The sequence below is a fragment of the Heliangelus exortis genome, chromosome 2 (genome assembly GCF_036169615.1).
Source record: "Heliangelus exortis chromosome 2, bHelExo1.hap1, whole genome shotgun sequence".
NCBI lineage: Eukaryota > Metazoa > Chordata > Aves > Apodiformes > Trochilidae > Heliangelus > Heliangelus exortis.
In genome coordinates, this window is record NC_092423.1 from 146,290,875 (window position 1) to 146,308,549 (window position 17,675).

At 40.5% G+C, this 17,675-nt stretch overlaps 1 protein-coding gene across 3 annotated transcripts in view; it reads right to left on the reverse strand.

The window, feature by feature from the left end:
- The window catches only part of TRAPPC9 (trafficking protein particle complex subunit 9), a 489,549-nt gene that overhangs the window by 144,118 nt on the left and 327,756 nt on the right, over positions 1-17,675 (reverse strand). The window contains exon 23 of one of the 3 annotated variants that reach the window (XM_071738448.1): positions 1,063-1,618. The exons of the other annotated variants lie outside the window; for them this stretch is intronic. Coding sequence (XP_071594549.1) covers positions 1,491-1,618 — 128 coding nt within the window. The 3' untranslated portion in view covers positions 1,063-1,490. Of the gene's footprint in view, positions 1-1,062; positions 1,619-17,675 lie in introns of those variants that run through there. 3 annotated transcript variants of the gene reach the window in all.

A 17,675-nucleotide genomic window follows, 5' to 3' on the forward strand; every position in this document is an offset into this window, starting at 1 on the left:
CGTAGAGTTTATGCCTCAGATCAGGGAGGGTGCACACCAGAGATGTGCAAACACATGGAGCTGGTTTGCTGGCCATGTCAGCTGTTGGTATGAAACAATATAAATATGGTGTTGGTACCTCATGGTCATCTCCTTCTCATAATGAAGGCTTCAGTGAGAAAGAAATGTGGATTTAATTTAACACAATAATTTAAGAATCTTTCTAGCTGAGAATATAGCCAGATGAGCAAGATATTCCTCAAGACGTTCTTACCCCTGAAGAATTAAAATATCTGACATATGCATTTATTTATCTTGCAGGTAGAAAGGAGAAGAAACGTGGCTTAGTTGGAGGAAACAATACATGCTCTACTGTAGATGTAAATTAATTTACTGCTGTGTTTTCCATTCAACCTATTTCAACCAGATAAGTCTACAAACATTTTGAGCTTCAGTTCATACAGATGCAGGAACAGCCAGAAGTATAGAATTATTATGATCTTTTAACAGGGGCAAAGGAAAAGTGACATTTAGGAAATGTTACCCATGTAAATAGAGCACTGTGATTATGTATCACAGTCTTGCCTCCAAAGGTACTTTATTTTGGAGGTTTTATGGCATCTGCCTCATCAGCCATCTGCCATTATAAATATCTGCTGTGTGGTTCAGGAGCCTGGAACAGCACAGACCTCCTTGAAAACAGAGGATCAGCCCTGAAATCCTCACACTTATTGTGTTCCTTAACATCACTTGTATTTTGAATATTCAATTAAGAAAATTTTAATAAATGCCACTTTGGTCATAGCTCACATACCTCAAATCCTTGCTTTTCTGATACAATATAAACTATTCATTGACAAGATAATTCTCCTACCAGTCATTAACATTTGTTTCATATTTTTTAATTAATAATCCTTTAGAAGTTCCAGGACCTCATCTGCCTTGCTTGGGCTGTGTTTGAATGCACAGAGATGTTGCAGTTTGATTATAAGGAGATCATGTCAAAATAAGATATCTAATCACTAAGCACACAGCAGTTACTTCTGCACATGGTACAGCATTATGGACAGTACCCCACTGCAAAATGATTTAACACGTGTATTTTACTACTTGTAGAGCCTGCAGAGTCTAAAGAAGAGGCAAAATAAATGAGAAAAAAAAAAATCTTTCCACTCTAACTGCCAAATTCTGCACTTCTGTTTCTGTTCCTTGGAGACAAGCAATAGTATTTCTGGTTTTGCAGAAGCAGCTCAGAAATGTGTGAAATATAAGACATGACTGGACAACATCCATGCAGCTCCATGCTGTATTTTCATCTGCTGCTTTTTCCATACAGAGCAGAAAGGCTCTTGCAGAGCTTAAGGGCAGGTGATCAATGCCAGGCAAAGCACAAACCTCCCTGATCCGGTGACACAAGCTGAGCAAATAATTAGCAAAACTGCAACCCAAGCACTAAGTGGCAAGTGCCTCGTGAAGAAGCTTTCTCCTCCTCTTCCAGATGGATTCATTTTTCAAGATAACTTGATTTTCTTTTCCAGCGGGGAAAGAGTGGGGAGAGACTTCCAAAAATAGGCCAGCCTGTCACAACCGCTGACTGTCACGCGGTGCTGAGATCGGAGCTGATCTCTTGGGGAGGCGGCTGAGAACAGAGGGGAGAAAGGAAGTAAAGAGAAAAGAGCAATTCCCCTTTCCATTGCCCAGCCAGAAAAAAAATGAATAGGCAACCTGCAATCAATAACAAATAGTACATAAGCCAAAAATCAGTCAGGCCGAGTAAAAACACATCAATTTATTGGTTTACCAGCAATTATTAGTACAATCGCTGTGTTTTCTACAGCATCAAAAATGATGCCCAAATGTACTCTCTGTCCAAGGTTTCACTGGGACAAAGACAAGATTATTGCTTATTTAAACAAATTGACCCAGCAAATTAAACCAAAATGCTGTCTTTAAATTCAATTTTCAAATGCTGTCCTAAAAAGGCTCCTGGCCACGTGGCCTCTGCAGACACACTGAAGTCACAAGATGACCAGAAAAAATGATCTCTAGCCTTTTGTGAGATGAGGTACCATTCAGGTTACATAAACTGAAAGCTTACTTAGAAAATAAAATAAAATAAAAAGTAAACCCCTTTAAATCCAAGCAAAATTTGCTCAGCAATAAATATTTTAAGCTACAAGCAAAGGTAGGGAAAAAATCTAAAACTGCATCATTATTAAATGGAGAAGGGTATAATCTCATTCAGTAGTGATCTTAGCTCTGTGCATCTAATGCATTCATTTCATTAAGAGGTCTGAAGCAGAATATTTGAAAACAGAAATCTTATTAAGAAAGTCTTCATCATCCTTGCTAGATTTTTTCCTTCCCACTTCATGAAGGAAAAGTACTTTGTCTGTATAATCTTTGCCAATAATGGAGAAATTTTTTTCATTGCCTGCCAAAGTCACATGTTGTTGTGGAATATTCATTTTGTTAAGCCAGGCATTTTCTGATGTATCTGTGTAAGATATTAATAAGGCAATCTCAGCATCAGGACAAGAAAAAAAAAAAAGACAACATGAAATTGGATAGCATCATTCATTTGTTAATTTATTTTCCCTTTTTAGATCTAAACCACAGCCCACTTGTCCACAGACAATAATAGGTTATTGTTGTGTAGAATCATGAAACATTGACTTAATAAGACTGAGATACTGACTGATAAAGACAATTTTTCTGAATGGTGACCATATCAAGAGGCCCCACTGATGACACAGCCAGGAGAGTAGGTGTTGGGTACAAACAGTGCCAGGGTGGGCTCTGACTTAGAGCCATCTCCTTCCCCTTCTTCAGTGTGCCTGCTTCTTTATTTATACTTCTGCATAGCACTGCCATGAATTATAACAAACACGACTGCTAAATCTTATTAGTAGAATATTTCTTGAAGCCACCATAAAGCTCAGTACCTGAATGTGCATTGCAGACTCTATGTACTATCACCTCTGTGGGTAAATACTCCAGCATTGCTCCAGAATTGCACACCAGGAGAAGGCAGCTCTCATGCCAAGTTCAGGACAGGTCAGGAAAGCAAAATCTTTAATTCCTTCTTCTCAACAGCTGAGTCAAAGCAAGATCTTTTACTAAATGTCTCTGATAACCCATCAAAATAAAGCTGATTTTATAAGGAACAGTGATGAGTAAGGACTGTGCCAATGGCCACCAGCATTATATTCTTGGTAGATAACCACGGGTGTACTGCAGCTTTTTCCTTCCCTCCAAATTTGAATTATTGAAATAAATGCCTACTTAAATAAATAATAATCAGAGACAGGTTTTTGCTAATGTCAAATATAAAATAAAATGGATTCCCATAAAGCACTCCTGAACTTAAGAGTCTGAAAATCAGGGCATGGGAAATCCTACACACCTCTTAAACAAGCCCTGGCCTGGAGCCCTTTGCTCTCACACAGTGAGTTCTTCTGAGAGCTTTTACAAGAGGTTTTATGGGGCTCCTCCATATTGTAACAGATACAAAGATTACTGGTGGAGAGAATTCCCTAATAACATACGTGGAAATTTGCTGTGAGCCAAAAGACCACAGCGAAAAATCACACAGGCCACAAAAGAGCTGAGGTAGGAACAAAATCAAAGTTTCCTCTGGGTACAGCAAAAGAACTTCATCTGTGAAGATGACTGAAGTCCTAAGGCAATTATTTTGTTACCTAAAAGTAGGTTTTGAAAGTCAGACATTTTGCCTCAAAACCCAAGTAAATGCAGCGTTTCAGTGTGCTGCAACAATTTTAGGATCCTCTTTTCTAATACAAGTAGGGAGAAGCAACACATTTTTTTTGTACATCACTACTTCTTTGATGGAGCCCTGATGAAAAATTAGACCTAATGTTAAAAAGATCTCCTGCTTCTATGTTAAGGATGCCCATGAAATGTTGTGGGGGTAATAAATAGGAGGGAAAAAAAAGGAAAAAAGCCAAACACCCCAAGTGAAGAAATTTGGAAAAAAAATATATTTAAAACAACTGATTCTGCACAACAGGGACATTTGGAAACAATTATTGCAATTTCTTCCCTGATATGAATCTACATAAAGGTACTTCTCTCAGGCAGATGGCAAAGAAAATATACTGAATGTACAACATGGCCACTTTCTAACTTGTCTCCTGAAACAAAAAATTGTTGCCTCAAAATATGACACATCTTGTGACTTCAGATCAGGGACTGAACCTCACCAAGAATGCCCAACTTACGTAGTCATCCTAATGAAAGAGACAGAGCCAACAAATTCTGCACTGGTTGTGAATAACATCTTGATTACACATTTCTGGATTGAAAGGCAGGATGGGAAAGAGCCCTAGGATTTTGAACCTCAGGACACACACAAAATCCTCTTCAAGTCATTTTCTTAGGTCAAGTCTAAAGGGCTGCCAAATTGCTTGGATACCAACATGCATTTACCAAAGCAAAATACTGATTCATTCCCCTCACTGCTGGTTCATCCTATTTGCCAATTATCTACTCCCACCTTTCCACTCCTGCAATAGCAGTGCATGTATCACAAAGGAGTCTGAGTGTGTGACAAAGAGTTTTGGCTACTGGAAGACAATGATGCACAATTTAGAAAACCAGAAGGTTACTTTGAGACAAAATTGCCATGAAACATCATCATTTAAATAATAAATGGTTATGCTTGCTTGCATGATTTCTTTCTCTTATAAATATTTTTTCTTGCTTTCTGTCAGTTGGCAGCAAATACATCTTAACATTTGCATTTGAACCAAGAAGAGAAATCCAGACAGTTGCTCCAAAAGGTCTGGAAAATGTGCTGTAAAGTCTGATATGTACAAACCTACCAGGGCCATCCAAACATAGCCAGCCAGGGAATGCATTAACAGTTTCTCAGTTCAGGAGGAACCCCAAATTTGCTTAAACTGTTTGGAAAGTTCTCTCTCATCTGAAAACACTGTTCAGCCATGTTCCAGACTCCAACATCCATTCAAACACTCAGATCAAAGAGGATCACCTTGTTCTGCTCACTCCCCAAAATGCACAACAAGAGACACAACTTGTCCTTTGCATAATTTATGACCCAAATGGGGCCTAATTTCTCAGTTTGAGTTTTGATTTGGGTTTTTTTAGCTAACACTAAATGTAAACCTGATAAGCAGACAACTCTGCTCAGGAATATTATTAGATTTTTATAATCTATGATAATAGATGGCAGTAAACATGATTGTTCCACTGATTTACTACCTCAATGCCAGAGGTAGTAAATCACCATATATAATTACATATAAAATAAGTGTAAGTTGGCACTTAAGGATGTTAAGGGTCTGGAGCACAAGCCTTATGGGAAGCAAATGAAGGAACTGAAATTATTTAGTCGAGGAGGATGCTGCGAGAAGACCTTATTGCTCTCTACAACTATCTGGAAGGAGGTTGTAGGGAGGTGGGAGTTGATCTCTTCTCCTTTGTAAGTGGTGATAGGATAAGAAGAAAAGGACTCAAGCTGTGCCAGGGAAGGTTCAGATTGGATATTAGGAAAAAATTCTTCATGGAAAGTGTGGTCAGGCAGGTGTGTGTACATGTATACACAGAGACAACACAGATCTTCACGTTTCCATGCTGCCATGTTTAAGAGGGATGCTTTTAAAAATTGTGTCATTTTATCTCTCTGTCTCTAAGACAATATCTTTGTGAAAAGGGATAATGTATCCAAAGGGTTTATTTTTTTGTTTCCCCTCTTTTTTTTCTGAGTGTTCAGCTGTCTCTTGGTGAATTATTGTTCACTGTATTCAGAGGCAAAATAAATCCACCTTGGGCTAACTCCTAAGGTCCTCCCACTCACAGATAAATCCAAACTGTTGCCCACTTCCAAGCACAGAAGAATACTAAGCAGCAAATCCAGAGACTTCCAGGTTACACTGAAATGAACAGAGAAGTAACCTTCAAAACTATTTTAACACATGGGAAACATCAGAACCTTAGAAGGAAGCCACAAGATACAGATACACCAAATGTGTCTCAGATGGCACCAAATGGATGATTTTAATGGTCTTTCAAACAAAGCACTAGGCAGAGACTGGACTTAAACAGTTTCAAGAGAAGAAAGTGAGTTTAGAGGCAGCTACTTATTTCTCACTTACATTCCACTTTATTCCAGAATATAACACTAATTCTAGGGGATTACAAAAATGCAAGAGTAATACCTATTTTTTGGTCTCTAATAGCAATGCCAGAAAATGGTAAAGAAATTAAATCCCCAACTGTCTGCAGCCTTGTTCAATTGCTCTTTGCATTTATGCCTGTAAAGATACACCCATTCAGAATGGCTTTGGGTACATTTTTTCTCAAAAACTTAAATAAATACCAAGACAAGCTAGCAAGATTCAAAAAAATCCTCCCTGAGCTTTGATCCTACCTAAAGACACAAAGAAAACACTCCCAAACAAAGGTTATTAAAGGAACCAGGCAGAAAGCAGTTCTACCATTAACACTCAGGGGACCAAAGCCATTATCACAGAGAGCTGCAGCACCCAGGAGATGACAAAAGTGTATATAAAACCTCACACAACTCTGTGAGATCTCAAACTTCCCCAAAATGAGCAGGATATAAACCAAAATTGGGTTTTAAATCCTGCCTTGTGACACAGAATGTGCTGCATATTCATGTATCTCTGTACACACCATAAATTCTAGGCAAAAAATCCTATCAGTTTCTGGAACGTGCTCTGCAATCCTTGCTCACTTGCACATTTGTTTCTGGTTGACTTGTTGCATTTTTCTGTTCCCATGAAATAAACTCAAGAACAACGACAGCACAGATCACAAACCAGATTTTACCTGGCTAATGAGAAATAGGGGTGGGAGTTCTGCCTGAAACCAAGCTGCCCCTTTTTGAGATGTTCTGCACACAGCTGTTTTCAGCACCTCCTGTCCCAGGGTATCAGAGCCCATTTTAGGTTGCAAAATGGCTGCAAGCTCCAAAGCCAACAATTCCAGTCCAGCCTGGCAAACCTGGCACTGAGATTTACCTGGCAGTAACCCCATTTTAAAATACTGATTACCAATATGTTTTACTATTTAACAACACAAGTTGACTGCTTGGTAGACCAAGCCTGATCCATTTATACAACCTCAACTAGGAGTTTATGAAGATCTTTAACCCAGTAATGGAAATCTATTCCTTGGGTTCTTCTCTCTCCTCTTGGTTCTTCTCTCTCATGCACTTCATACCTGAGCGTAAGGATGGCTTCAACTTCAGCAACAGAAAGGCTCATCTCGCATGCACCACATTCCCCTGAAGAGCATCATCTCTTTTCTTTCAGGTTCATAAAAACTCTGGTCCCTCTGGCTTAGGAAGAACAACTTAAGCTCAGATATTAAACATGCCCGTCAGTGTATTGCAAGAACACAGCCAGAGATCAGGACCTTGCAGCACTGTAGCTCTTCCTGAGGCACTATTTTTTTTGCCCCAATTTTGCTACCTAGAGAGTCAGTCACTGAATGTTGTGATTTTCCTCTAAGGATCAGGAGTTATTTTTGAGACAAGATTAATGGGACGTAATTTGATACCAGCTCTTACACTTTACAGAAAATTAAAATTAAAGCAAACATGTTCAACTTTTAAAAATGCATCAGGATAACCAGAGGAAAACCAAAGCTGTTATGTTCTACAGTGCCATGTCAGGTCTGCTCTGAGAAAGCATTAGCAAACTAAGATATATTTAGTAAAAAATAAGGTGGCATTATATGTATGATTTATTCAAAACCTCATATGAAAGATCCGGAACTGGAGGAAAACAAAACAAGACAAACAAAAAAAAGACTTTTACGTCCATCCCTGCTTTTGTGCTTCCTGAAATGTTGGCAACCATGGCTACCAGACGTCAGTAGGCTCTCATTGTCATCACCAAGAAATACCAAAATGTAATATACTCCCATCAAACTTGTCCTTAGTATTTCAGGGTTTTTTAGAAAAAAGGCTTCACATACTTGGGTATCAGCTGTAACAACAGAAAGGTGCTCCTGCACATCATAACCATTTTGCATAAGTGAAATCATAATTTCTTAGCCTGCAGGGTGTATCGAAATTAGGAGATAAAAATTGGGCAGCATTTCCCTTGGATAACCTTAAGACACTGGTCTTAAGTAACATCTAGATCGACACAACCAATGAAAAGAATGATGAAGCTCCTATTCCCTAGAGCCCACTTAGTCTGGAGACAGGAAAATTAATAAACAAACCAATGTAACTCCAGTGAGATTTAAAAGAGTGGCTGTAAATGCTGGGAGGTCAACTTTGATCAACCTTCAAGCCCATCTTTTTCCCATTCCAGGCCACAGCAGTGTCTGTGGGATAACAGCCTGTCTATCTCCTCTCCTCCCTTCTCCCTAAATAAATGCCTGCAGCAGCTTAATTATCAAGTTACAAATAAACATATTCAGCTTGGTGCATACATTCAATTACAGATAATGAGCTCTAGACAAAAGCTATTGAACTATAACTGATACTCCACGAGCCGGTACACAACAAGCAATGATTAAATGCTACAGACTGAGGATGAGAAAAGAAATCTTCATTCTTGCCTTGAAAAGCTTGCAAAGCAAGATTTTCTGGGGAAAAATCTGACAAGGAGGTAATTGTCAATACCTAATATTTTCTCTGGTCGCCTCCATTTTTCACAATATCCCAGTAAAAGTTCAAGTGGTACTTGAATTTCTCCCTCTTAGTGTTATTGTTTCAGAGAGATGTTTACAAAGAAAATCTTACAGTGCTTGCTAAAAGTTGAACTTTATAGTACCACAAGGATGCGCCAGAATATGATACATGCTTGCAAACGAAAGCTCAGACAAGGTGAAATCTGTAGGTCCATTTTAGTAATTGCAGTAACCTTAAAAGTCTGCAGTGATAAACCAAATAAACTCCAAATATTAGAAACTCAGAAAATTCAGACTTACAACTCTACCTTAAAGGAAACGGAAGCAACAAAAGTACAGAAAGGGGGAAATTCATAGAATCATGGAATTGACTGGGTTGGAAGGGACCTCAGAGATCATCAAGTCCAACCCTTGATCCACTCCCGCTGCAGTTCCCAGCCCATGGCACTGAGTGCCACATCCAGGCTCTTTTGAAATATCTCCAGGGATGGAGAATCCACCCCTTCCCTGGGCAGCCCATTCCAATGTCTGATCACCTTCTCCATAAAGAAATTCTTTCTAATGTCCAACCTAAATCTCCCCTGGCACAACTTGAGACCTCTTGTGCCCTCTTGTCTTGCTGAGAGTTGCCTGGGAAAAGAGCCCAACCCCCCCCTGGCTCCAACCTCCTTTCAGGGAGTTGGAGAGAGTGATGAGGTCTCCCCTGAGCCTCCTCTTCTCCAGCCTCAACACCCCCAGCTCCCTCAGCCCTTCCTCACAGGACTTGTGCTGGATCCCTTCACAGCCTCCTTGCTCTTCTCTGGACCTGCTCCAGCACCTCAATCTCCTTCCTGAGCTGAGGGGCCCAGAACTGGACACAGGACTCAAGCTGTGGCCTCCCCAGGGCTGAGCACAGGGGCAGAATCCCTTCCCTGGACCTGCTGGCCACACTGTTCCTGATCCAGGCCAGGATGCCATTGGCCTTCTTGGCTATGTTTTTCTCTCTACAGTTTATGACATAAGGGAGTGTTTCCTGAATTCTTCTATTTCATTATAAACTGGGATTTCATTTGCAACAGTGGAAGGGCTCAAGGGTTCCTCATGCAAACCTTATCAGAAATACAGTTTCCTTATCTCTTCAAAAACGACTGTTGCAATGTTCCATCTGACATGTTTGCTGTAATCCTTCATCCTGGATTTAGCTTATTCAGATTCTAAAAATAAAACATTCTGGAAATTTTAACAATTGTTACTTCTCAGTATCCATCCAGTGGTTGCAAGTCCATCACAGCTTTTCATTTTGGTCATCAGTTCAGATTGCACTTTCCTGATAGCACAAAATTAAAAACTCAAGTGCTGTCTCCTACTTCCAGCACAGTAAACCCAGGAGCACAGACAAGCAGAATGATTACAGATCACAGAGGGCTTTTGCAAGGGGTATTTCACTTTGTTACCTATTGCTAGAGGAAAATTGATTTCCCTAACCACAACCTGCAGCTAAGCTTCCAAAAGACTTCCATGACCTACAAGCAACCCCATCACTCAGTTAACCAGGGGGGAAAAAGGCAGCAGAGAGGACAGGATTCAGGATTCAGCTTTCAAAGTCCACTTTCCAAGTCACCAGGATGCTGAGGACTTGCTGCAGCTAAAAGTGACAAATCTTCCTTCCATTCAGGGTAAGTGCAAATAAGTGGAACCCACCAATGGCCAAGGAAAGTTCACTGAGTGCAAAATAATATTTTCCAGAAATCCTGGAGCATGTTAGCCTGGCAAAAACGAGCTGCTTTCTTGTAAGTATAACCCAGCTGTCAGATAGCCACAGAGTCTTTCTAAATACTGCTTCTTGAAAATGACAGCTTTGCTCATCAGTCCTCATTACAGTCCATATACAACTTTGCTGCATCTCATGGAGCCATCACACTCTGCTCTCAGGAGGTCAAGACCAGATGATTTTCTTCCCCGTGCTCACTGTTACAGCTGATGGATGGAGTTATTTGTGGAAGTGGTCACAGCATGGAGCCTGTCAGAGTTCAAGCAGTGTCTGGACAATGCTCTTAGTCATATGGTTTAGTTTTAGGTAACCCTGAAAGAATCAAGGGGTTGGGCTTCATGACCCTTATAGGTCACTTCCAACTTGAGATATGATTCTACATAATTATCCTTATGTTATGGCAGACTTTAAAACTGGCAACCAATTGTCATCACATAGATCTTATTGTACAGATGAACAACTTTTCTTGGAAGATGAAGTATGAATAATTACACATAGCAAGAAAAACTGGACTACAGAGCACAATCAGATCCCTAGAAAATAGAGTTTTGCATGAAAAAAAGTTGCTAATGCTTCATTAGCATGTCCTAGCCCTTGATTACTGCATGGCAGCAATCAATGTATCAGATTTCCCAATGAGGTAGAAGTCAAGGAAGTATTTGCTTCCTAATTCCTTTCCTATGAGGTTTTCAATAAATCCAAGAGCTTTGGATTTATTTTCTCAGATTTTGGTTGTAGCTCAGAACCTGACTGGTTTCTTCAAATGAGCTGCTTCTCTCTCAGCTGTACCAGTTCCTTGCTAGTCCTTGAGTCTTGGCAGTAGAGACATTTTATGTTTATTACCCCATGCCTGGTTCATACTGTATGGCCTTCCCAGAGCTGACAGGCTTAAATTAAAATTACACCACAGGCTGCCCTTAAACTCAGCAATCAGTGGTCATAATCAAACAACGCTTGGGTTGGGTTTAGGATCAGAGATTGGTATTTGGTAGGATGAAGATGAAGGTACAATAATTTCTGAGGAGACTTTTAACACCCTGCTAGACAAATACATCCAATATGATCTCCTGCCTTTCTCTGAACAGGAGGTGACCACCAGGGCTCTACCAACAACTGTACAATACTATGGAAGCTTAAATCATATGAACATATAAACATTTTCCCAAATATCCAAGAACAATAAATGGTAAAAAAAACCAGTATCTACAAAAATTACTTTTTCCAGCCTTGCACAAAAGGCTTCTCTAAGCAGACAAACATGGAAGGTCAGGTGGACTATGCAATTGGTAAAACAGCAGAGAACCTGAACCAGGAAGGTTCTCTGGCTCTATTGTTACCATTTCTTATTTTTTCCTACCTTCATGCCTAACTCTTATCCGAAGGCTTGATTTAAATTCCTTCTTTTGATCAGCCAAATTAAAATCTGTGTTACAGATTGAGGTAATTGTGACATCTCTATCTCTCTACAATATATTGCTGGAAACAATTTTCTGCTTATCACTCTCCCATCAGCATGCTCTCAAAGGAAAAGGGAAAAAGAACACCACTAACTTGCTACTCTAAATGATGTACACACACAAAAAACAAAATGTCACTATCCACCAGTGCCATGTTTCCATTATATTTTATATATATTTTATATATATATATATATTTTATATATATAATATATATATTCCAAATTATAATTGACATACTATTTAAAATAAGCTATTACTATGATACAATTCTAAGAATATTTGTGCCTTTAACAATCTCTGTTCTCCACAAGGTCACACAGCTTTTTCCTTCCTCAATTCTTTCATGTAAGCTGAATAAGCGAGAAGAGCAAAATATCAGCTCAGTGAAATTACAGAGTAAATTCCATTAATTTCCCCCAAAGTAAGCCACAGATGAACTCTGAAGTATTAATGCATTTCCTGGGGCAGGCAGCAATGGGAAGACATTGCAAAGATGCTTGTTAAAATTATTTTTCTTGAGTTAAAAACTAGTAGTCACCAATGAGCCAAGTCACAAGAAGGCTGAAAACTCTTCCCCTGGTCCCAGTAATCATCTACACTTCATTCTATTAATAAGCTGCTTTTATCTGTACATTGCTTTTGATGTATGGAAGCAGAAGAGGAGGAAATCACAGAAGATGAGAGGACCTAAGGCAAAGCAAGGTGGCATTTATTCCACTATGAAAAATACACAATGATGAACAGAGACAATGAGCTCAAGTACCTCTGGTTTGGTACCAAAATATCTCTGTTGAGATCTGTATCTGCAGCTCCTGGTCATTGTTACCTCATCAGGATGGAATTTTAGAAAGAATTTGAGGTCATTGCTGTAAAGAGTGGGAGAAAAATCACCTGCAGTGGATTTAAGACTCAATTCTCAGCAAGGTGATGTCTGATGCAAACATTCTGAGGATGAAGCAAATTTCTAAATGAGTTTCAGGACCTCTCACGCTCTGTGGAGCCAAAAAGAAAACAGAAACACAAAAGCTGAGAGAAGAGGCACACAAACTGAGGTGCAAGGAAATATGGTTTGGTACAGGATTTTCACAGAGTCACAGGCTGGTCTACAAGGGCTAAGAATGGGAAAGAACTTCTCTACTCCTGATTTAAGCAAAATAGTCCTGATGAGGAACCTACATGCACCTAAATGTGAGCCAAACAGAACTACAGTTTGTGGTAGAGACCACGTAAGAGAAAGAAAGGAGCTGATCAGCTGAAAAGCTGAAAAATGAGACTGCAGGTGACAGCAAAGCAGAGGATGTAGAGCTTGCCTGGAGCAGTGAGAGCTGCACTGCACTTTGAAAGGGAAGCCAAAGCTCTCAATACCTGAGTCAGTGGTGAACTAGAATCCACGGGTGAAGTGTTTGACATGGCCAAATACATGAGTGAGGAAGTTCACTTCAGTGACTTTAGTTCAAACGATACCAGAAGGGTACAAAGAGTGTCAAGGGGATCAATTAATTGCATTTATGAGCAGCTGAAGGACCCTACCATGAACCTCTCCAACAACCTTGAATTTACTGGTGCAATACACTGAAATTCAGTTCACTGCAACAAGCCAACACTGAACAAAGACACCTGAGATGTATTTCTGTATTTGAGTACCTGAAAGAGGTCAAGATCTTTGGTGCCTCATTGTACTGTAGTCACAGCCCTTTGGAATGAGGAATGAAAGCTCTTTAACAGCCTCTGGGTGAAATAATCCACAGCAGTAACTTAATACAAACAGAAAGGTCAAAGGCAAAATGCAGGTGTGGAGCAAGATGATATCACTCCCCTTGAGGATTTGAGGGATGCTGTCACTGCTCATGGGGAGCAGTTACTGCACCCACAGCCTCTGTCATCAAGACACAATAACATCAAATTCTTAAATAAGGAACCTTAAACACATTTTCTGTTTTTTCTGTAAGATGTACATGAGTCGAAACCAGATGCAGCAAATAAAATAAAGTAAAACCATACCCACAGCATACTCCAGGAATTGCTTTTGAACTGATTAATTCTTTTAAGTGTGTGCACTTAATTTTGGATAAGTTCAAATGAATGAAAACACAAGACATAGGGCAGTCCTGTTGCTGGCTGGAGTACTAGAACTGCTATGGCTGGATCCATGAGGAGAAACAGATGTTACAATACTGCCTCTCATCATCTAACTTCAGTCTAGCTGAAGCCACACACCTGAACTGGGAAGTGAGAAGGATGCCTGGACATTTAAATTGCTGTTGTGTGGCCCCCACTGACCCAGGCAAGCTTTGGAGGAGACATCAAGCTCAGCTGGGAGGAAACATGGATTTACGAGTGAGTCTTTACATGTTTCCTTCACTGAGAGCAAAATCCCTTCAGAAGGCAGAGAACGAATTTTATTTCCCAGAAAGCCAAAATCCTGATTTGTGTCTGAGTGAAAAGCAAGTCAGCCTTCCCAAACAGACACAGTGAGAACTGGTTCTACCTTGCTTCACCAAACTCCTTGCATACGCCCTAAATAGGGGAGGTTACTTCTCCCACCATCCCCAGTGGGAAAATTCTTTATCAGGAACATCACACTTCTGTTGCACCTCTTTTGGGATTAATAAAATATCAAGTACTCAAGAAGAAAGGGGAATACAGTGAAAATGGCTGTGATGCACTGCACTGCCTTCCAGGTGAGCTCCTCAGAGCCAGGGAGGCTGAAGAATTTCTACATTGTGTGTCATAACAATTTTGCTTGAAAATGCATAGAGTCAGTCTTCCAAAAATCATGCCACAAGTGTGCTTCACTACTTCCTGTAACAAATCACTGTAAAATATTCAACAACTTTGTCCAATCCTCTCGTTATCACTTCTGCTAATAATAAGGAATTCTCTGAATATTTCACAAGTACTTCGGCCACAAAAGTATCCACTTAAATAATCAGCAGTGAGATCTCTCCCCTGGTACACATGTATTATTCATTACTACATAATCTCAGTATCTTGCTTAACATGCCAGGGGCTTCTCTAACTTCCCACAAAAAAGGCTGACAGAGAACTTTTTTCCCAATTTTAATCACGCACCAATTAAGTTAATCCATATGCTAAAGTTTTCCTGCTTCCTCTTTCCCCAGTCCCTAAGCACAAGAAAATAGGGAAAATCCATCAGGTTGTTTGACTCTATGATTCCTCATTTCATCACTGGACCATAGATTCGATCAAAATTTGGATTTGTTTTCTGCACAGGAATTAAAAACCTCTCCTGTACAATAGCAAAACCCCTCGTTTTGCATCACAAGGCAGAAAATTAAAATGGACAAAATTGTTACACAATTTTTAGAACATAAATGCTGCAACAGAGGGAGTGAAAGGTGAGAGAAACATGAGAAACTTCAGCCTGTTATTTGGGGCAATCAGCTGGGCAGAGGCATCTTTTTCAAAGGCCTGTCTTTGGTGAAAATAAGTCAGTATTAGCTGCCCTAGATCTCCCTCACCCAGCAGTCACCAGATACCTTTTCTTTGCTGAACTTTGGAGCTTTCATCTGTAGTTTCAACCACAGTGATGAGAGCTGACAGCCACAAAACTGCTAATTTCTACTTCCTGCAATTTTTTCCATCATGCCTGATTAAACCAGGCTGGGAGATGCTCTTTTTGAGAATGAAAGGCAGCCATTTCTTTCCTCCTCTCATTTTCATCATGTCTTTGTCATCCCCAGCATGTGACTGCTTATCTTGAACTCAATGTTCTTGCAATTCCAGTATGCCATATTATTTTCCCAGGGATAATATGGCTTCTCCTTAGACACTAGGGGATGAATGAAGGGAACTGGGTTGAGAGTTTAAAAAAAAAATAAAAAAAAAATCTTTTGTTTCTCATTCCTTTCATCACTGTCTAGTAACTCAAATAAAGGCTGGAACAGTGTTTCCAAATAATTTTGCACATGCACACTCTGCTGTTATACCAATTGCACACTTATTATATCCCAGTGTGGCTGGGCTGGACCAAAGTGTGTCAGGAATCACAGAATCTTGAAATGGTTTGGTTTGGAAGGGATCTTAAAGATCATCTAATTGAAAACCCCCTACACCATGGGCAGGGACACCTCCCAGGGGACCAGGTTGCTCCAAGCCCCATCCAACCTTGAACACGTCCAGGGATGGGGCAGCTGGCCAACCTGGAACCTGTGCCAGAGTCTCACCATGCTCACAGGAGAGAATTCCTTCCCAATGTCTCACCTAAATCTCCCCTCTTCCAATTTAAAGCCATTCCTCCTTATCCTATTACTCCATGTCCTTATAAAAAGTTCCCCCTCTGCTTCCAGGCCCTTCAGGGACTGGAAGGTGTTTTAAGGACTCCTTGGAGCCTTCTCCAGGCTGAACAAGCCCAACTTTCAGCCTGGCTCCAGGGCAGAAGTGTTTGAGCCCTCTGATCATCTTCATGGTCTCCTGGGGACTCACCCCAGCAGGTCCATGACCTCCCAGTGCTCCAGCAAGTGCAGGAATCATAGAATCATAGAATCATAGAATTGGGTGGGTTGGAAGGGACCTCAGAGATCATCAAGTCCAACCCTTGATCCACTCCCACTGCAGTTCCCAGCCCATGGCACTGAGTGCCACATCCAGGCTCTTTTGAAATATCTCCAGGGATGGAGAATCCACCCCTTCCCTGGGCAGCCCATTCCAATGTCTGATCACCCTCTCCAGAAAGAAATTCTTTCTAATGTCCAACCTAAACCTCCCCTGGCACAACTTGAGACCTCTTGTGCCCTCTTGTCTTGCTGAGAGTTGCCTGGGAAAAGAGACCAACCCCCCCCTGGCTCCAACCTCCTTTCAGGGAGTTGTAGAGAGTGATGAGGTCTCCCCTGAGCCTCCTCTTCTCCAGCCTCAACACCCCCAGCTCCCTCAGCCTCCCCTCATAGGATCTGTGCTCCAGTCCCTTCCCCAGCCCAGTTGCCTCCTTTGGACCTGCTCCAGCACCTCAATCTCCTTCCTGAGCTGAGGGGCCCAGAAGAATGATCTTGTACTTCTGGGCTGCTTGTAATGCTCTGCTACACCAGTCAATAAGAGAATCTCTCACAATCATACACTGAAATGGTATCAGAGAAACATGAAATTGATTCACCAGCAGCTGAAACAGCTGAACCAGAGGCAAGGTACCAGCTGTGTGCAGCCCATGACAAGAAGCATAATGCATCTTCTCAAAAGCACAAACCAGGATCCTACAGGCAGAAGGCTTTACAGGATTTTTTCTTAGGAAGTTTGTTTTCAATTCAAAATAGCTATTTGTGATTAGCCATCAATAATGCAGAATGCCTCTGGAATTACAGTTACTATTTTTGTTCCACTATGAAAAGTGACAAGAACGATTCTTTACATTACATTAAACACAGTTATGGAAAAATTCTACATACCTAGAGCACACTGCACTGTGTCTAACTAAATCACTGATTCCAGGAAAGAAGCCCCTCAATGACAGCTCAGAGTTAGCTGGCCAATCAAGCAAGAAAAATAAACTACCTTTAAAAATCAGAGCCTGGTTTTATGGACCTTCAACACCTGGACAAGTTCTTTAACAGGTATTAAGAAAATACTCTGATCTGCTGTAAAAACTAGTTCTAGTTTATAAAGATCTCTTGTTGATTATATTAATGCCCTTCCAGAACTCGATATATGGGCTGGAACATCTTTTTAACACACACAACAGTGTGGGTCAGATCCCAAAGAAATATGTTGTAAAGATCAAATCTGTAGCAAAAATGATCTGGTCTCTAACCCACCTTGAGAACTGCCAAAGAAGTATGATTTTTGTGAAGCTACACAATCGGTTGAAGCATGACTTATGATGT